This window comes from Setaria viridis, chromosome 5, assembly GCF_005286985.2.
Source record: "Setaria viridis chromosome 5, Setaria_viridis_v4.0, whole genome shotgun sequence".
In the NCBI taxonomy this organism is placed as follows: Eukaryota; Viridiplantae; Streptophyta; class Magnoliopsida; order Poales; family Poaceae; genus Setaria; species Setaria viridis.
In genome coordinates, this window is record NC_048267.2 from 7,317,499 (window position 1) to 7,338,905 (window position 21,407).

Below are 21,407 nucleotides of genomic sequence, written 5' to 3' on the forward strand. Positions count from 1 at the left end.
TTCGGGTTCTTGGAGTGCACAGCGGAGTGGTGCTCTATCTCATGCTGTGAGGAACCTGTGACTTGTTCTCCGGCTGACGTTGAGCAAGTACTACATTTTCTTTTTTGGGTGACATGTGGGTGCTGTTGAATTTTTTAGACGGAAGTTGCCTGCGGTGTTGTTGAACGAACCTACCGTTGTTGAATTGGTGAGCAGCAGCTAAATTCAAAGCCAGCTGAATGTCAAAAAAATATCGTCTGCGTTACAAGATCCAAGTTCATAATTTCATATCTCAGTGTGTGACATGGCCGGACGGGCCAGACCTATAGGCCCAACTATTGCTTGAGGCTTCTGTTGATTGTGTACGATAGCCCGGCCCTGTAGGCCTGGTCAACTGGAATAGGGCTTCGTCAAGTAGCAAGCCATCCGGCCGCGCCCGTGCAGGCAAGTTATGCCAGTTGCGCTATGCGCCTATGCCGCCGCTGCCCGCCGGCCGGGGTAGCATAGCATCAGGCGAGATGCGGCGCCGATCACCGAGCGACCTGCCCGGCTGGTTGCCTCCAGTTCAGGTACGCATATGCAGTCAGGCAGGCAGTCAGCAGTTCTACCTCTCTATACTGTACATATGCTTATATAGGCACACAGCCTGTAGTTCTCTTCTGATAAATGTATCAGACTCAGGCATGCCTACATGAGGCATACACTTTCAACAATATATGTCCAGTAACTGAAATTTTGAGCTGATAAGAGCCCATGGAATAGAGTGGGCATTCAGAATTTTGGGCTTTATGTCTTGGAACTCTGGATGACATTTAAGGTTACATTACAACCAAATGTCACTTGAACGTCAATATATCCTGAAATCTTCAAAATACAAAATGCAAGCGACTGTTAACAGACACAGTCTACAATGCACCGGGACAAAACAAATCTAAACATGTCCATCAGCCAATTAGTAGGTATTCTATGGTGTTGCTCAGTTCATCATCTTAACTCACCCTTGTTTCTCAACATGAAAGATATTCCATATTACCCTTATACAGCTTCTAGTAGTTGCCTAATGTTTGAATTTGTGGCAAGCTCATAGTTGAAAGAGTCTTCGTACATCATGATTCTATATCAGTCAACAAAAAAAAACGCAGAAAAATTTACCCATATGAATCAGCTCATTAGCAAATCTCTATATTATATACAACTCATCCGAAAGGGCTTTATTTCTTCATCAGGATCAGCACATACAAGGAATCTCAACCTCATCCACTAGCATTTGATGCTACCGAGTGGGTAGTCGATTGACTATGGAATTTGTGGATTACGGAGTCAGGCGAATACTGTACGCTATTCTTCAGCAAGTGTGAATCTTCCTTAGGAGACGACTTCAAATCCATCCTTTTTTCTGGGGAATCCCCATTCTTGATACAATTCAGGGCCTCCACTACCTGCTTGATCGACGGTCTCAACTCTCTTTCTAACTGCAAGCACTGAAAAGCCAACTCGGCGACGAGATCTACCATTCTCTTTGTTTCATCATCAGTCTCGTAACCGAGCTCGGGGTCAACCAGTTGCTCAACTTCGTGATTCTGAATTCTGTTGAGAGCCATGTTGGCCAAGTTAATCTCGCTGTGGCTCCTGCCCATGTCAACAGCTGGTTTAGAGGATATGAGCTCTACCAACACAACTCCGAAGCTGTACACGTCGCTTTTATCAGTTAGCTTGTAGCACTGGTGGTACACCGGGTCGACATAGCCTGGTGTGCCCTGTGGGACAGTTGAGACATGGGTGACTTCAAGAGGGTACAGACGTGACAACCCGAAGTCAGCAACTTTGACATGGAAGCTGTTGTCCAGCAATATGTTGTTGGTCTTAACATCACGGTGTATGATTTCAACTGCATGGAGGTATGCAAGTGCTTCAGCTGTTTCTATGGCAATGTTCATCCTTACAGGCCATGTCAGGCCCCGTTCTGATGCACGTGGTCCATGAAGATGGTCTGCAACGGTCCCATTAGGGATGTACTCGTACACGAGCATAAGGTCACGGCTGCTACGAGATGTGCACCCATATAGGATGACTAGATTCTGGTGGAGGAGGCGGGACAAGATGTCTACCTCATTTATGAATTGCTCAACCCGTTTGTAGTTGTTCTTGTAAAGGCGCTTAACTGCGACTACTCTTCCATCCCGGAGTTTGCCTTAAGCATAAAAAGGACACCTTGTCATTGCAAAGTCAAAAGGATCAAGATGTTTATCAAAGAATACCGCATGTAGCTCCAATCATTTGCAGTTTCACATGTTAATGCAGAAATGATGAGATGCAGACTCCAGAGTTAAGATCAACAGATTTCAGCAAACATATTTCCTCACCTTTGTAAACAGTTCCGAAACCACCATCACCAAGTTCCCTCGAGTCACTAAATCCATCAGTAGCTTCTTCAAGTTCCTCATAAGTGAAAATATGGAGAGAACCACCCAACTCAAGGTCTTTGCTGTATGATTGCATAGAGGATTCACTACGCATGAAGCCATTTGGAGCTCCAACTTGTTTCCTCCTCTTGCGCTTGTGCCAGACAAAAATGAGGATCCCTACTGCCAATATACCACCAACTGTTCCACAGGCTGCCCACCATAACAGTGTAACGGTGTTAGCAATATGCGATAACTAATTAATCAAAGAGATGCTGAAAACATATGATGCTACAAAGTTTCGGTAGAGCAGGAAAATAGATCAAGTATAATAGATAAGCAATGAAGGTTGAGAGTTGATACTCACTGATACTGACTATCATTATCTTCCTATTGCTTCCTCCTGCATAAGAACAGTCACTGTGAATAGCTTGTCATTTCAATTGTAAAATTGTGCAGTTTAAGTTAGTCTGACATGAAAACTTTGCCCTCTTTAGTCTATAGCTGAACTACTTTTGTAACTGCAGATAAGACTTGACAGTGTATATAGGCAGAAGAAAGCCTAAAAGAAAAGGAAAAAGAAGAATTTATGACTAAACATGAAGATGATTTTCATCATTTGATGCCCAGTGATTAATTACTATTTTGCATCTCTGTGTGGCATGAGCACATCAGTCTGTATGACATAGATGTACTATCAAATAATACATATGGTGTAGTCCAGCCATTTGCCACCTACGGTATACCATGGTCGATCATCCGCCTTGCACATTACTGTGGTCTCCAGAAAACATATGAAAATGCTGAAGAGCATGGCTACATTACGACTTAAATCTTACTGGAGTGTCTAGCCATCTAGATATATATGGTCACAGTAATAGGTTGAAGGTGTAAAGTTGAAAATGACAGCACAAGGATTTCAGATTCTCAGTTAAGGTTGTGGTACGGTAACAAGGAGAACCACTGAGTATCATTAAGTCAAAAGTAAAATATCTTATTAGAAATATCAATCTTGATAGGGGCAGATTAAATTATCTACTTAGAAAGGTCGAATAACAATAACTCAGTGCTCTGTCTGATGAAATTCTTTTGCATTTTCATTGGTTTATTACCATTGACTTTGACTTTGTCCATAGAGTAATAAAATTCCATTGTCATATTTGATGGCCCAAACCATATATATTTTCACCAGCAACTGGCAGAAAACTTAATATGAGCGACAACATGTAAAATTTCTGACCTGACAAGAGCAACAAGAATGTGATTGGCCAGTTAAGTCAAGGTCTTGGTTTAACTAGATAACGATTCCTACTCGTTCACTCCATAGAGCCAAGGATACAGTTAGGTATGCGCATCTTTTGATGGTAAGAGCTAGAAAAATATCGCTTAGAAGTTGATAGCTAGAATGTAAACAAATCCTTATACAAACAAACTCTGAATAGGAGCCAGAAAAAGAAGTCCTGGTGGAAGAAAATGGACATACATGTCGTGCTCCATAGAAGGCATGCAGGAGCCATATGATGCAACGAGGAAATATTCAAACATGAGAATAAAAATAAATAACAGCATGAATCTTTTGAACATCAAATCGATCAAGTAGTTGTATACAAGCCAGGCTGACTAACCATTTTGTTTATTTCTTCCTTTGGAGAAGGAGGAAAGAGAAATTTATCGGTGAGCTAGTCACAATAATTGTTAGCAATACCGGGGTACACGCCACTCTTCTGCAGCTCTTTAGGTTGGAGAATAATATGATCTGGCTATGATTTCTCCCCTTTAAATTCAGGCCTTAAATTCACTGGAGCGTCTGATTCAATTTTAGAAGCCTGATCCCGCAACAGACAGCTTCAATTGTTCCTTAGAAAATATAGTGCATTGGTTGGCAAATACTAAAACAATTTTCTCTAGTCAGCTATCACGAGAAGAAAATAGGGATAAGAGCCATTGGTACGGCATCTTTATCGAATAGTGTAGTTGAACACTTCAACCAATGTGTTTGACTATAATACAGTGGGCCTCAATGTCCCCATCAACGGAATAACTTCACTAATCAGCCAAAAAATAATTTGCAGTTGAAGCAGACGAGCCACATATTCAAACGGAACGATCTTTTTTCCAATCAACATTTTATATTCGCTGTAGCAGTGTCATGCTAAACAGCAATGAAGACGACCTGTTGTTATTCAATTATTACGATAGCGACTGCAGGACCATATTTGACACCCAAATGGGCACTACAGAATCATTGAATCCGATTACCGCTTGAAATGCATGATCTAAGAACTACTGGTAATTGACTACTAGAAGTAAAGCATCCCTATGAAAACCCCCTTCTTGTATGTGTAATTTTTACCATCTCTTTGCATTTAGCGTCGGCCGATTTTACTTCTACTTCCAGATTAGTAGGTACACTAATGACTAATTTTCTCTTTCCCAAACAAACAAAAAATCGCAGTGTGTTTTTAATATCCTGAACTCACCGCACTTCTCAGGGAGCAAGGTGCCGGAGCATTTGCACGCGAAGTTCAACCCGGTGTCGCCGTACACGCATTCCCCGCCGCTTTCCATGCACTCCGGGCAATGCCCCGGCACCGTTGTCCACTCCAGGAGAAAACCCTTCTTCAAGCTGACGACGTACTCGTCGCCGTTCCCTTTGGGAACCTCAAGAATCGGCACGAAAGCGAAGAAGCAGCCCGGCGGGATGCCGCCCTGGATGTGGCTTCTTGAGAAATTCCGCCCGTCGCCGAGCCGGACGAAGGAAGACCTGTCGCAAGGTAGGCTGTGAAACCCAGTCGAATCCTCCGGTTGAGACCCCGCCGTGCACTTGCCGATGAAGAGCAGCTCTTTGTTGGCTTTGCTGAAGGCGAGCGGCCGGGGGACGAGCGAGACGTTGAACATTGGCGCTGGGCAGCCGGTGTCGAGTGGGAGGTTGATGTCCACCACATGTAAGGATTGGTTCTCGGCGAAGATGCTGACCACCCGATACGCCTGGTAGATGGATTTGACCATGAACGCGCCGCTGCTGTTGCACCTGAGCTGGAATGCCGGTGGCCCGCACGGCGGCCGGTCGCGCTCCTCCAGCCAGAACGGGTAGGTGATGTTCAGGCCCCCGCATGTCTTCGGCCAGCAGCTTGACGGCTGTGCCGTGCCCGCGCTGGCCGCCGGCGGCGGGAGGAGGAAGGAAGCGACCAACAGCAGGAGGAGCGGAGGCATAAGGGGTGGCCAATGGCGGAGTGGTTTGGGCTTTGGATTTAGGAGTTGGGTCAGCGAACGGAACTGAGGAATGCGAGCACGCAACGGATAGCGGGACGGGGACCGATTTGAGATGAGGAGGGGAGAAACTAGAAAGGACGGTGGCGACCGGTCGTGGTCCACGCCTCCGTCTCTCTGAATTTGTTTATTTAAGTTTTAACATCTCATTGACTTTTGTGTTGCCGACTACCGGACGGCAAGTGGCGGCGGCGAACACGCCTACCGCAGTTGGGGACGACGGCCGGCTTACGCCTTTATCAAATCATCAGCGTGGATAATAAATAAGCTGATTGGTGGTTTGGGTTGCCAGGTCCGTAGTCCGTACTACATGGTCTCTGGCTCCCTGCTATCCTGATGTAGCTCTTGTTTGAGAGAACAGAGGAATCCTAGAACTAGACTTTCGGCTGCTTAGTTTTTATAGGCCAAAGCGAAAGCATCATCCTACTAATCGGATTTTATTCGTTTAAAAAAGTGAACTTACCCGCTCGCGGTTGCAACGGTGGGTGTGGCGGTGGCAGCTCCAACGGTGGCGGTGGCAGCTGCCATGTCAGGAGGAAGCCGTCGCTGAGGAGTTGCGCGTAGTTGCTCGCGCTCGCCTTGCCATATCCCCCACGCACCGGCACGAAGATGGCAGTGCAGCCCTCCATAGAGTCATCGCTGCTGGAGTTGCCCCGCTCGTCTCCGACGCGAGCATAAAGCGTGTTGTTTCCGCAACTCCTCTCCGCAAGCCCCTCGGCCGCTGCCGCTGCCGGCGCCGGCGGCTTGGTGCAGTTGTAGAGGATGAGGTTCTGATTGACGATGGGGTCGATCGAGAACGGGAGAGCTATCTTCGATGAGGTGTTAGCTGTAGGGAATCTGTATTGTTGGCAGTCTTCATGGGTCAGGTTTCTCAAGTCCTCAAGCTTCTCCATATCTGCGACAAGCAAGGATCCGTTGCCGTAGAAGATGTCCAGGATCTGGAGCTGGAAGTAGTCAGGAATGTTCGGGCGGTAGTACCCGAGGTACGGAGTGTGGTTCTTGCAAATGACCTGGAAACCAAGCGAACCACAGTTGGGCTCCGTTGCTTGATCTGGAACGATCCCGAATGGCTTGGAGATGTTCAGATTGCCGCATCTTATATTGGCCGAGCAATCTCCTCCTTGCACGTTGGCCGGTGCCGCCGTCGCTGATGCTGCCAGCATCAGTATCAACGACCACACCGCCCAGACGGGGGAGGCGAAGCTGGGAGCCATCAGAGCCTGGCAACTGAGCAAGGTTTCGACGAACTCCAAGAGAGAAGAACAGCGAAGCTTCGACAGTTCCAGTGAAGAAGAAAGGGGTGCTGCCGTGCTGGGGTTGTGTGAGAAAAGGCGCAAGAGAATTGCGAGCAGCCTATGATTGAGCATGTCCTATGTACTAGCCGGAACCTTTGACTGGGCAATCGGGCCATCAACAATCTCGCACAGGGATTTCCGGAGTGCCGGGGCAAAGCGACGACTGTCGTGACTCGTGAACCATCGATGTGAACAGGCCAGAACGCGCGCCCTCATCCTCATCCATATGGTCCGGCTAAGGCACGCTCCTGTCCTGTCGGCCAACAACCGCACCGTATTCTCCCACTACTCTTTTTGTTAAAACAATTGACTGGTAATATTGCCCAACGGCAACAACAGTGCACATGTAAACAGCTAGATGGTAAACGGAGACTGGTGAATTTTCCAGGTGGTCAACACGTTTTACGTTTGTAAAAGTTATACTAGCCACAGTTTGACTCAAAATTTCAACATAAATATGTTGGCTAAAGCAATGGAAGTGTGTATAGGTGCCAACCCAAGGATTTTTAAGGAAGTCGTATCAGTAAATTTAGACATTTTCTCCTGAGTTTACAGCTGTAGTTTGCTGGAGTTTGAAATCATCAAGAACACACAAAAAAAGAGTGTTTGTATCTTCTCGTTTCAGCAGATTTGTTCTCTATCCATTTTCTTGCACTGAAACCTGTGCTCGGTAGCCATAACTTTTTTGTTCGATAGACATGAATATAGTTGCAAGGCTTTTGATAGGCATATTTCCAAAATTCATATTTTCACAAATGATAGTCCTAGTTGTTAACAATATGGGCCGTGGCAAAAAAATTGCATCAACAACGAGGAGGAGTCATCGCAGCAACCATTGGAGAACTAGTGAAAAAAGTTTGTTTGCATTTATTAGATGATATGTAGAGTTGTTTTTCTTAGTCATTGTGTCAAGGTGAAATATCCCTATCAAAAGAGAATGGAGGGAGTATAAGCTACAATAGCTAGGGGAAAACCAGCTTATAGTCACTACTGGAAAATTGTTTTAATCCTGGTTGAGAAACCCCCTTTAATCCCACTTTTCCCAACCGGGATAAATCAATCGGGACTAAAGGTCCTAACTTTAATCCCGGTTATTTCAGTTATGTGTCAAAAAATTATTCTAAAGTCACAAGTCACGTGATTTTTTCACGTGAAATATGCGTGTACGTGGTGCATGGGATTCGAACCCGCGACCTCTTGCCTTGCGTGTAGTTTCATTACCATCTCATCTACACAAAACATATAGTTGAGTAGGTGATGCTTTCATTTTGTAGTCACCCACGGGGAACCCTTTAGTCCCAATTTGTAACATCAACCGAGAATAAAGGTTATCCTAGTCCGGGTTGTTGTTACAGACCGGGACTAAATTAAGGGCTCCCCACGGGCTACGAAATTTAGACCCGGGACTGATGTAGCACTAGTCCCGGGTCTAATTTGTCATGAGATTTTTATTGAGGATCGAAGAATAGTTTGACAGTAGTGAGTTTTTCATAAGCTGGGTAATTGATATATGAAAATTGGGCTATAAGCTATCTATGAGTTGGGTTGTTTGGACTCGCTAGACCTTTTTTTCTAGCAGCTTTATAACCTCTAGCTAATGCAAACATGAGAAAAATATATGCAAGAATCTTGATCACTATCAACCAAAGCAATACTTATAATATTTCAATGAAATCCTTTCTCACGATAAAAAGGCTAAAACTATAAATAATATGTTTAGAACCACTCCATACTAGTAAAATTAGCATGTTAGGCTAAAGATTTGTAACACTAATTTCTAGCTTCAAGAAGAGTTAAGTATTTCTCCGGAAAAAGGGAGTTTAGATGGACATTCCCAAAGGGCGTGCCGTCTCTATCCGTAGCTCGTGGCCACTAATCAACTTTGCAATTTCATTGGCCATCCTTCATCTTAATATCTCTTTTGTGGACGTAGAAGGAGACATATATAAATGGAAGCAATATGGCAACAAAGGGAGGGACATGCCCCCTTAAAAAAATAATAGTTAGGTAAATCTATTTATCACGGGAAGATTGGAAGATTCTAAGTGTAGTCTCTATCATATCTCGTGCCCACTAACCAACTTGCCAGCAATCTTGTTGGACATCTTTCATTCTAATATCTTTTCTATGGATCTAGAGGGAGGCAATATGGCAACAAAGGGAGACACATGCCCCCCCCCCACACACTCAAAAAAAACTTAAGTAAATCTACTTATCAACATTCAAATTTGTATATAAGGAAGGTATAATTAACATTGTTTGTGGTTTAGATCTTTCTAGCTCTTTGGATACTCAAATGAAAATTATTATCCCCTTCATTGCTTGCCACCTAGTGAGGCTGTGGCCTAAATGTTAGGTGAACTATATAACCTTTTATACCTTTTCTTAATTTTTTAAATTGAATTCCCTTTTCCTTTTTTTTATAGCATCTACATGGAAATTATCGAAGCATACACTTTAAAGACGAGTACCGAGCAGAAAATCCCTAGGGTAGTCCACGCCTCCAATCATTTGATTAGTCACTTTTGTTGTTTTCCCTTTGTCTATCTGAATTTCGTTATTCCAGTTCTTTGATTTTAACATTTCGTTCCATTAATAAAACTTTAAACATTTCATTGACGCCTACCGCGGTTGGGGACGATGACAGGCATTTGGTTACGTCCTTATCAAATCAGTGGATAAATAAATTGATCGATGGTTTTGGGTCGCGCTGATCCATACCCAGTAGTCGTCTAACAAGAGCACGTGAGGTTACCTGACGGTGGCCACTGCCATGTCACGAGGAAGCCGTCCCTCATGAGTTCCTCGTAGTTGCCAGCGTCGATCTTCACAGACCTTCCAAGCACCGGCTTGACGGAAGAGTTGCAGCCCTCCAAGAAGTAGCTGCCATGACCATCATAACGCTCGGCAGCGACGCGAACATACGTGTTGTTGCGGCACATCGTCTCTGCAAGCCCCACGGATGGCGGCAGCGGCTTGATGCAATTGTAGAAGATGAGATTCTGATTGAGGGGGCTGATCGAGAACAGACGACCGAACTTGGAGGTGACGTTGCCTGTCGGGATGTAGCAGCCTAGTTCCAGGTGTCTAGAGTCATTGTGATCCTGGGTCTCGGCGATGAACAAGGAGGCGTTGTCGTAAAAGATGCTGAGGATCTGCATGAAGAACTCGGTCTGATAGTGTCCGAGGTATGGGGTGTTGTTACGGCAACGAACCTGGAACAGTGCATAGCAGTGCGTCACGGCGTCCTCCTCCGGAACGAGCCCAAACGGGAAGGAGATGTTCACGTTGCCGCATAGCTGGGACGGGCAGTGCTCTCTGCCTTGCCTATCTGCTGCTGCAGCAGGCATCAGTGGTGCCGAGAAGGCCACCCACACCGACGAGGCGAGGAAGACCAACAAGGCCGAAGCCATGGGAGCACGTGAAGGTTCGACGATGGCAGTAGCCTTCGGCCAGCAGCCTGACGACTTCTCCACGCTGGCCGCCGCCGCCCGGATGAGGAAGGAAGTGAGCAGGAGCAGGAGTAGCAGGAGCGGATGCGTATCGGATTGTGGATGGGGTGGCAGTGGAATGGTTTGGAGTTCGGTGACGGTGAGGGAGGAGAACAAGGAGTGGAACGGACTGGGGGGCGGAGCGGATATGAGGTGAGGGGAGAAAGGACGGTGACGAGCGGTTTGACTGGTCGTGGTCCCTCCAACCGTCTGATTGGTCCTCTTTTTTTTTGTCTCTTTCTTTGTTTTCCTTTCTGTATCTATTTGTTCCGGTGTTAATATCTCATTGACTGGTGTGTTGGCGGACGTACGCCGGACGGCAGAGTGGCGGCGGCGAACACGCCTACCGCGGTTGGGGACGACGACATGCGTTTCGCTACGCCCTTATCAAATCAGTGGGTTGGGTCGCCAGGTCCGTACTCTGGAGTCTCTACGCCTTACGCTGATTAGGCTCGTTCTAGGGGAGTGCTAGGAAATGTCTGGCTGTTCCAAGGTTCTTCTATAGGACAAAGTGATGTATTAGTTGGAAGAGTGAAATATACCTGACTTCAGTGGCGCCTCCCATGTCAAGAGGAAGCCATCGCTGATGAGCTCCTTGTAGTTGCTCGCGTTCGCATGGCCATACCTCGCAAGCACCGGCACGACGGTAGAGCTGCAGCCCTCCAAAAAGTAGCTGCCGTAGCTTCCCGAGCCGTCGGAACGCCCGGCGACGCGAACGAACGTCCTGTTCCCGCAGGTCGTCTCCACCAGCCCGCGGCTCCACCTCTCCTCCTCCGACAGTGGCTTCGTGCAGTTGTAGAAGATCAGGTTCTGGTTAATAGGGCTGATCGAGAAGGGAAGGCCGAGTTTGTTGGAGCTGTTGTTCGTCGGGGCATGGCATTTTTCCGAAGCAGAGTTATTGAAGTCTTGGAGCTTGTGGACATCGGCAAGGAGCAAGGAGGCGTTGTTGTAGAAGATGTCGAGGATCTGGAACTGGTGGCCGTAGAGCCGATTATTGTAGCCGAGGTACGGGTTGTTGTTCGAGCAACGAACCTGGAACCCAATCAAACCGCAGCTGGTATCCGTGGCCTCATCCGGGACGATCGCGAACGGGAAGGTGATGTTGACTTTGCCGCATGCCACTGGCACGGTCGGGCAGTGCTCTTCTCCGGCCGCAAGCATCACTGGCACCGCCGAGACGAGGAAGAGCAGCAAGGACGACGGAGCCATGGGAGCAGACGGAAAGGTTTCGACGATGGCAGTAGAGGGTGGTAGCTCTAGCTCAGTTCTGGGACGAAGACAGGCACTAGTGGCTTGACTATTATCAAAAAGAAATGGTGAAGGTGAGTCCGGGCGTCCTGTGTGTGGACACTAGACGGTAGCGGCCGAAACCTTTGACTGGGCATTCGGGCCGGCATCATCCGCCGAGCCCGGGAATTCCGAGGTGCCCGACGGACGGGTCAAAGCGACGACTGTCGCGAGCCACCGACGTGACCGGATGCGCGGCAGGCCTCGTGATCAGCTCCGGGCAAAGGTCCTCTCACTTTTTGTCAAACCGTGGACTGGTGTTAGCGAACGGCAACAACTGTTTGTACACACGGAAGCCGCTAGAGGCTATTCCTACAGGGACCAGCAGCGGACTTTGAAGGGTGGTCGCCGCGGAGCACGACACACGCTAGATCTTGACTTGTAGTTTCAACCTGACTCTGTTGGCAAAAGCTACGAAAGTATGTATACTAACAACACAATCTGAAGTGTTTTTTACGGGACTCAGTTGCCACTGATTTTTGCACGGTTGATTTAGGTGTGTTTGCCACAAAACAAATTTAAATCACATGGTATCTTCTATTTTTAAACGAATGTGTTCCGGTCGATTTCATAGGACCGGAATCCGTGGGCAAAGCTAGCAACTGCTTTTCTCCCTGGATAGTTTCGAACAAACTCGTGCTAGGAAAATATCTAGTGGAATCTTAGTCACTGTCAGCCAAAATAATAGTTCTAATATTTGCATGAAATCCTTACTTGCGCAAAACAAAACGCAAAAACTTTAAAATTGTATGCAATCTTAGATTAGTGAAAATGCCATACAAGGTTGGGGAGTGCAACAATCCTATTATTACTTTTGCTATTTTCAATCAAAGTTTACTACTTGACTCCAAAAAGGCATTTAAGCTTGAATTATTCTAAGAGAAATGCAAGCATTCCTATAAATAGAGTGCTAATATGAAGGAAAACAATGCACGTTCCATATCCACTCACCTTGCCCACAACTTTATTCGGTATCCTAAGTTGCATTGGGTGTCTGGGTGTGTGTGTTTTACACATGTTGTTGGCAGCCGTGTCACCACTAGTGACCTCTAGTGGGGCTGTGCCTTTAGTTACTCCCTTCGTTCCAAATTGTAGATCGCTTTGATTTTTCTAGGTTCATAGATTTTACTATGCATCTAGATATACATTATGTCTAGATACATAGCAAAATCTATGAATCTCAAAAAGCCAAAACGACTTACATTTTGGAACGGAGGAAATACGTGAAAAGACCAAGCATCTTTTTTTTATATAAGTACGATGTTTTTTCCTTCTTTGAGTTGAATCCCCTTTTCTCTTTTTCATAGTATTGTGCTTGGAAATTGTTGAGTCAAACACTTTGAAGTTAGAACTTGAAATTTTGTTTTAGATGCGGATACTTTAAAACATACTTTTGCTAGTTTCAATTGTTGAAATTAAGTGGAAGGGTCAAAATCTGAGTTCTATGATTGAAAGTTCCATTCAAGGCTCCATTGAAAGTTGGCATGCTAGTTGAAAGTTGTTTTTGCCTAGTTCGAAGTCATCGATCACCCTAGTTCAAACATTTGAATTCTCTTCTTAAAAGTTGAGGTCAAGGTCGAGGTATACGTAAGTTCATTTTAAGTTTTGGTGAGAGAAGAGAGTATATATAGCTGCACGCATAACAGTAAAGTAGTATAACTTTTTTGTAAAGATAACCATAGTGGGGCCCTGCCCTATATGTTAGGTAACATTTTGTATCAAAAGCTTTCTCTTTGAGTTGAATTCCCTTTCTCCTTTTTTATAGTAGTATATCCTTCATGGCAATTGTCGAACACTTTAAAGTAAGAATTTGATAGTTTGAAGTGGGTGTCAAGACTCATAGCATATTTTGGCCTTTTTGAATGTATGAATATTGGAAGTCAAAATCTGAATTCTTTGATTGGAATTTCTGATCAAGGTTCCACTGAAAGTTGGTATTTGATAGTTGAAACTGTTTTTACTAGTCGGAAGTCATGTATCTCTACAATTGAAACATATGAATTTTTTTCATTCAATTTAAAGTTTTAGGTCAAGATCGAATTGATATATACAAATTCTGTTGACATGATAGTAATATGTGTAACCAAATAACGGGCTCCTATGTATCCTAGAATTTTCTTATAAATTGTTGTATTCCATTGGAATTTTGTAGGGATTCTACCATGAGGCTCAATGTCACACTAAAATTTTAATTTCTTCTCTCACCTCAAAGTCATGTGTTTTTCTTATGCATTCCATCTAAATGGTTATTGATGCTGCTTTTCTACGGCAAAGCTCCAAGCTCTAAGCTTATGAACAAAGCCTATAACAATTTGGATTTTTTTGTTCATATTTATAAATCAAACACTACAAGACAATATTTGCCTGTAATTTGGGCTGAGATCCAAAGACTATCATGTAAACCTACTTGAGATACTTGTCCATAAAAAGTGCCCCTTATTGTTTTGACTAGAAAATCAGAAGTGCAGCTTTGGTGGCCACTTGTGACCCTAGCCTTACGCACTTAGTGCACCCACTTGCCACAAATGGACACTTCAGCAAAGACAGCAAGTCAGCAATGCTAACGGCAACCTACTAATAGCAATAAAGATATGGATCAAGCTGAAGCTTGAGGCAAGTGATGATATACCCTACCGTTGATGTGCCAGCGCACTAACGGGAACGATCATATCATGCGCGAAAGAGCACGTGGAGAAGCTAATGGCAGGCGAAAGCGACGACCGGCAGCGGCAGGCCCCCTCCCCTGTTGCTCCGCGCCGCGGCGAGCACCCGGCAGGGAAGACGACATTGACCGCACACGCGTTTACCAGGGAAGACGACATCACTCCAGCTGCCGCGGGCCATTCTACCGGTGGATCGAGGGAAACTAGCCAAGGTTACTGAGAGCGAGAGCTGCGTGCAAAATCTCCATGGGGCCTACGAGGATCCAACCCCATGGGCAGCACTACCGCGACGCCAATGCATGCGCCAGCGCCGCTGCGCCTTCGCCACGCCGCAATCCGCATGATGCAATGGACCAAGAAAGTCTTGCAGCTGAAAGCGGCATGCGCCGGGTCGCCCGCCGGCGTCCACACACGCTGACTACTGCACGTGTACGGAGGGAAGTGGGAGAGTGACAACTCACCGGAGCATGTCGACCCCGCCGCGCGCCTGCCGTCGGGGCAGAGGCACCGGAACGCCGCGGTGGCGTTGTCGTACCGGCACTTCCCGCCCCTCGCGTTGCAGGCGGCGCAGTCGCCGATCCCTGCCGCCTCCCACTTCAGGACGAATCCGTCCTTCAGGAGCCGGCTGTAGTTGGCCGCCGTCATGGTCTCCGCCTCCCTCCCCAGCACTGGGATGTACGTGTACGTGCACCCGTCCGACGCGATCGCCGGCGGCTTGTCCCAGTAGTAGGCCCCGCCGAGGTACGCGTAGATGGGGGCACGGCAGCTGGAGGTGGCGTTCACGTACTCGTCGGGCCCGATCGGGGCCGCGCCGCCGGTGCAGTTGTAGAGGAAGCACAGGGCGCGGTTCCGGGGGCTAATGGTGAACGGGCTGAGCGCGATGCTGACCGACATGTTGAAGTCGGTGCGGCACACGCCGTCGGCGGCGGCGACCCTGGTGTGGGAGGCGACGAAGGAGTAGTTGGCGTAATCGATGGAGAGGACGTGGATGGAGGAGCCCTTCAGTGAGGCTACGCTCCGGCGGTGGTCGTCGCTGCACCAGATCTCGAAGGACGGGTGGCCGCAGGGTGATGAGGTCTGGTTGCCGCTGCCCAACCAGAATGGGTATCTGAGAGTGAGGTTCCCGCATGTCGCCGGCTCGCAGTCGGCGCTTGCATGGTCTTGGAGGAGGAGCAAGGAGGCGGCCAGCGGGAAGAGGACCAGGGCCGGATGCATCAAGCTTGTTTTTCGATCAGTATAGGAGCTAGGAGGCTGCGGAATGGAGGGGATTGGGGAATGGGGATGTGTGCAAGGGAGGCGGAGGTCCAACGGGAAGAAGCAATATTGACATTTAACTTGTCTGAATAGTCTATCCGGTTTCTTGGACTTTATTTTAATCAGCAGGACTGCAAGAGCAGGAAATTCAGTGTTGTCCTGTCAGTTCACTGACCTGTTTGGACGCGAGTTCACTGACCTGTTTGGACGCGAGGTCATAGTTATATCACATCGGATGTTTAGATTCTGATTAGAAGTATTAAATATAATCTAATTATAAAACTAATTACACGGATGAAGTCTAATTTGCGAGACGAATCTATTAAGCCTAATTAGTCCATGATTTGACAATGTGGTGCTACAGTAACCATTTGCTAATGATGGATTAATTAGGTTTAATAGATTCGTCTCGCGAATTAGTGTAGGGGTTCTGCAGTTAGTTTTATAATTAGTTCATATTTAGTCCTCCTAATTAGTGTCCGAACATCTGATGTGACCCCTCCTAAAATTTAGTACCTCGTATCCAAACACCCCCTAAAATGCTTGCTCAAATGATGGAGCTGGCGCTGGAGCTTCAAACACGTTGGCAAGGCAAAGCGATGGATTAGCACCATCGGGGCAAGAAGCACCGCTGTTTCAATACCGAAGATCAGGATGTAGCTGGATGTTTCATCCAGCTTTTCCTTAGCCTATCAAACAATCGCTCTCAAATTTAAAACCTTTATCTTAGGTTAGAGGGTTACTAAATCTTTATCCATCAACTCATGCCCTTGCACGAGCTAATAGTTTTAGTAGACATTATGTTAGGAATTTATTAAAAAAAATTAGGACCCTTAGCTAAAAATCATGTTGTGATAGGCTTAAGACTATTGTGATGCACTTCATAAAAAAGTCGTTTACCTTACGCTCTCTTATTTTTTTTAATATTGTCACACAATATGAGTATTTATCTCTATCCTGTTGTGATATACTTTAATTAGTAATCAGTCTATACACTTTTCCATCTATATTATATTTTTTATTTAGCATTGCATATTTGATATGTGTTTAAGTTTAATTGAACGCTTAGTTTGAGCTATATTATGAACATGGAAATCGATACTCCCGTCCCTTCCTCCGCAACATATATATCTTAAGTTAGTATTTTTAATACTAGTAATGACGGAAATAGGTAACATAGAATAATATAGTGGTATACTTTAGGATTTTTATTAAATATAGGTAATTTAGATTCAGATTTAGGTATTTATTTTCTGTTAATTTTAGTAAGAGCATACTCCCATGTGGGTGATTTATATGTAAATTTTAGAGGGTATTATTTTTAGGTTATTTTGTTAATACTATATGTGGGTAACTGGATGAAGGTTAGGGGTTCTTTAAGTTATTTTTTTATAATGATATAGGTGGGTAATTTATGTATAGATTCAGAGGGTTACTTTAAACTATTTTTATAACAATGGTGGTGGTAAATTTTTAGAAAAAATAAATTCAATTACTACGGTGATTAGAGACTGTCGGACTGATCTGGTTTTTTTTGTTGAAATTTTTAGAATTTATATTTTTCCTAGTGTTCTTGTAATGATTAATGTGGAGCCTCCCATTAGTGCTATTAAGATAAAATAGCACACCAACAAAAAAACATATAACACCAAAAGAATGTGAGGGATGAGTTTAAAATTTCACTTGAAAGATGCCAGTAGTACCTTAACAGGTTTGTTTTGCAATTGCTAAGTCAATCTAATTATCTGATTCCTCCAAGCTCCAATAATAAAAGTAGGCTTTGAATGATCCAAATGACACAACTAAACATATTTATATCTACCATATAGTACTGTGTTAGTTGTTAGGTATTTTAATGTGCCAATCACCAATCAGTGAGCGAGATTGGAGGGAGAAGTGCATGATAGAAGAAACTAAAAGAGATGGAGCAAAGAGTGCAGGAGAACAATTCGACTTTGGAGAGAGATCAGATTGTCAAACAGAAGGGATCAGACATGAAGATGGACAGATGTCTGAATATTAGACCAGTCCGTTTCTTTGATTTGACTTTTCTACGGATGCATTGTCAATTTGTGACAGGATTTTCGTACTAAAGGAAAATGAAAATCCATCCCAAATTAATGCATTTCTATTTTCTTCCCCTTGGAAATGACTAACGATTTGATAAATGGCTACTGGGTAAATATTTCGAGAGTTGAAATGTATCTTTCTTGCATCAGCACTGGCGCGCTGACATTGCTGGTCAAAATGGTGCAACACGGCACAGTATGTTATTCCGGTTCCAGCATTTCTCAGACTAATTTCTATCGGCTGCTTCCAGCTATCGTTCGCTCAATTCTTCGGCATCAGTCTTCAATCATCTAGTCATCTTCTAAAGTTTATTCGTCCCATCAATGGCGGCTAACACTATCCCCTTCAATGCAATTCTAGTTATAGTGTTTATACGCATGATAAAATTAAAAGAATATAGGGTTCGTACGGAATCGTGGGATCAGTAACTCACCGCGCGCGCACGTCGCCGGCCTTCTGCTGCCGTCGGGGCAGAGGCACCTGAACGCATTCTTGTCGGCGTCGAACCGGCACTCCCCTCCGCTCGCGTCGCACGCCGCACAATCCCCGGGCACCTTCCACTCCAGGAGGAACCCGCGCCTGACGAGCCCCGCGTAGTCTCCCGGCGCCCTCAGCTCCGACCCCGGCATCACCGGCATCGCCGTGCAGTGGCACCCCGCCGACGAAATCTCCTGATCAGCCTCCCCGGGCTCGTGGCTCATGTACACGAACCACGGGGCGCCGGCGGAGCCCGCGCAGTTCATCGGAAGCCACTCCGCGGGAGGCCGCCGCGAGCAGTTGCCGCAGAGGAAGAGCTCCCGGTTGGCGCGGCTGATGGTGAGCAGCGACAGCGCGAGGATGGCGGACACGTTGAACTTGGTGGCGCCCCGGCAGCCGGTGGGGTCGCCGGCGAGGTTCGTGTGGAAGGTCACGACGTTGCTGTTGCTGTAGTTGATGTCGAGCACGCGGAGGTAGGACTCGTTCAGGAGCGGCGGCGCGCCGGTCCGGTCGCACGCGACGCCGAAGGACGGGTAGCCGCAGTAGGATGGCTGCCGGCCGCTCAGCCAGAACGGGTACCTGATGGACAGGTTCCCGCACGACGCCGGCGCGCAGTCAGCGTCCAGCGCGGCGGCGAGCAGAGGCAGGAGGACAAGCAGTGCTAGCACGGCGGCGGCGTGCATTATGATATCGGAGCAAATTAAATGCCGAAAGGATTATGGACGCTTGCGGGTTCTTATCGCATTCTGTGTAGCTTGTGAGAATGGATGATCGTTGAGGTAGATAGCGGATGGAGCGAGGGGCCGATTTGTCTGACATTGGGCAGTTGATTACGAGGGATTCACATGATACGGTGCAGTCAACAAGAAGATGTCTTACGGTGCCGTTTAGTAGGAGTAGAATTTTCTTAGCTTGACTTTAGTGCGGTATAATCCGCGAGGAATGTGTTTTAAAGTACTATCTTCAATTAAAAAATAGTAGCACCATAGAACATGTGCCATTGAAATGTATTAACTAAAACTCAAATACGTACGTGTTGTCGATGTCAAGATCTTACAGTTCGGGTATGTAAAGGTTCCTAATTTCCTATCAAAAATGTTTTTTTATTATCTTTTTTAATATGTGAAGATAATAGTTACTGATTGAGTATGGTCCAATAGTACTTCAGAAGTAAAAAAGAAGTCAGGTAGTACGCAACAGACAGAAAACAAAGGAGAAGTCCTACTGTGGTAAAAATGCCAAGATACTGAAACGGCCGTGGAGGAATGCTAAGTTCAAAATAATGAACATTTAAGCTACTCGGTCAAAAATGTCTTTGTTTCTATGCTGTTGAATATATGATCAATGGCATCTTTGAGAGTTATTTTAAAACGATTTTTTAAACGAACCTTTGAGAGTTATTAGTTACACAGCAATCAGCATGATCTCTGTAGAAGTAGACAGCTGGTGAGAATGTGAGATTAAGCATTCTGTGGCTTAGAGTACCATAAATAATTCGTTAAGAAGAAATATGTCCCAAAAATATTTTACATTAATTAATCAAATGAAGGAATGGATGACCGGAGTGGGATATCATAATTCATATGAGAAGTGGGATATCATAATGCATTCAGGCCATGCCGGGCGAGCATGGGCCAGCACCAAGGCTGGGCCGGCAGCAGAGGCCCAGCTCGGCCTAGATTTTAGGATTACATCTGACTATACCCATTAAAAGATTACAATGACTTCCTCAAAAAAAAAATGATTACTATGATGCGCTGCAACACAAATTAACGTTGGTGTTACTCTGCAGCACTCATTTTTTCTTGAGTGGATGAGATTTTATCCATCTGATTTCTTTCTTAGGAGATTTCCATGAAAAGACCTATGGTTCTACGGACACGGGGCTTGACATTTTTTGTACAGCGGATGCATTTGCATAATCGTCATCTCTCTCTCTCTCTCTCTCTCTCTCTCTCTCTCTCTCTCTCTCTCTCTCTTTCTTTAACATTTTTTAGTGTTAGCACCTTTGCTAGTTTGGATGTTACCAATTCTTCTTTTTTCCGAAACAGCTTGCAGGAGCAGGACTCTGCTTGGTATGTATTAATAGAGAAGAAAGAATGAAAATGGAGTTTACCATGTCGATAGAATGATGGCTACTAGTATGCATCCAATGCATTCCATTGACATTGTATAATGGGCAAGTGACATGTGTTGTGCTAATATACTAGGCTTAAGCACGTTGGTTCGAGTCGAATATGGAGGCAACGTAAGATGAAGGAAACAGTAAGAAGCAGAATGAATTCTAAATCATAAGCATAAACATACTCACCGCAAATAAACCAGCCGTCGTCACCGTCGTTGCAGTAGCACGCGAACGCATCGTCGGATACATTAACCCGGCACCGGCCGCCGGTATCCGTGCAATCCTTGCAGGGCTCATCATCCGTGTACTCGAGCAGAGAACCACCCTTCAGCAGCCGTTGATAGTCTGCCCCCGTCGCTCCCTCGTATCCCAGCACCGGAATCGTCGACACGTTGCAATTCATCGGCGGTGGCATCCCAGTGCCACCTGGCGTGTAATTCTTCCCAAGCAAGGCAAACGCCCACGGTGGGTCATCCGGCGACGAACAGTTCACGAGCGTCCAAGAACGAGGTGCGTGTCTTCCCCGCAGTTCGCAGTCATAGAGGAAGAACAGCTCCTGGTTCTTGGGGCTAATCTTGAACGGCGAGAGGCCGAGGTCGGAGGAGGCGTTGACGAAATTCTGGGAGTCGCAGACGCCTCCAGACAGGTCGGCTCTGAAGGAGCTGTTTTGGTAGAAGATGTCCAGGAGTTGGTACGTCCAGTAAGAGTTCTTGAGGGTAAGATTGCCTTTGTCGCAGGTGACCTGGTAGGCCTTGTAGCCGCACTCCGGCGGATGCTTGCCGGCGAGCCAGAACGGGAAGGTGATGTTGATGCCGCCGCACAACGCCGGCGCGCAGGGGTTGGACGTGTTCAGGGCGGCGGCAGTGGTGGCGGGACTGGGAAGCAGAGCTAGCAGTAGCACGACTGGGCCCAGCAGGGCAGCGGCTGGAACAGGACACGCGTGCATCTTCGAGACACAAGGGAAGACGCTTGGGGTTGCTGGAGGTCGACAAGGAGACGGTTTGGGAAGAACACGGAGAAGAAGAGAAGGTGATTCATGAGGCGAGCCTGACGATTTAATGGGGCCGGAAGGAAGGCGCGAAGGATGGTGCTGA

General features: G+C 46.2%; 1 protein-coding gene across 9 annotated transcripts; it reads right to left on the minus strand.

The window, feature by feature from the left end:
• Positions 1-963: 963 nt before the first annotated feature.
• Positions 964-21,274, minus strand: LOC117857319 (LEAF RUST 10 DISEASE-RESISTANCE LOCUS RECEPTOR-LIKE PROTEIN KINASE-like 1.2). Of its 9 annotated transcripts, none has more exons than XM_034739925.2 (5): positions 10,162-10,878; positions 9,702-10,101; positions 2,749-2,784; positions 2,343-2,594; positions 964-2,170 (listed from the first exon to the last, which is right to left on the minus strand). In XM_034739925.2, exons 1-5 carry the CDS (start codon positions 10,357-10,359, stop codon positions 1,233-1,235), a joined length of 1,824 nt encoding a protein of 607 aa, XP_034595816.1. In that variant the 5' UTR covers positions 10,360-10,878; the 3' UTR covers positions 964-1,232. The 9 variants fall into 9 exon arrangements, with proteins under 9 accessions (XP_034595816.1, XP_034595817.1, XP_072149676.1 ...); XM_034739926.2 differs by having other exon boundaries at positions 9,702-10,050; positions 10,162-10,876; XM_072293575.1 differs by lacking the exons at positions 9,702-10,101; positions 10,162-10,878 and adding an exon at positions 20,500-21,274.
• Between the last annotated feature and the right edge of the window lie 133 nt (positions 21,275-21,407).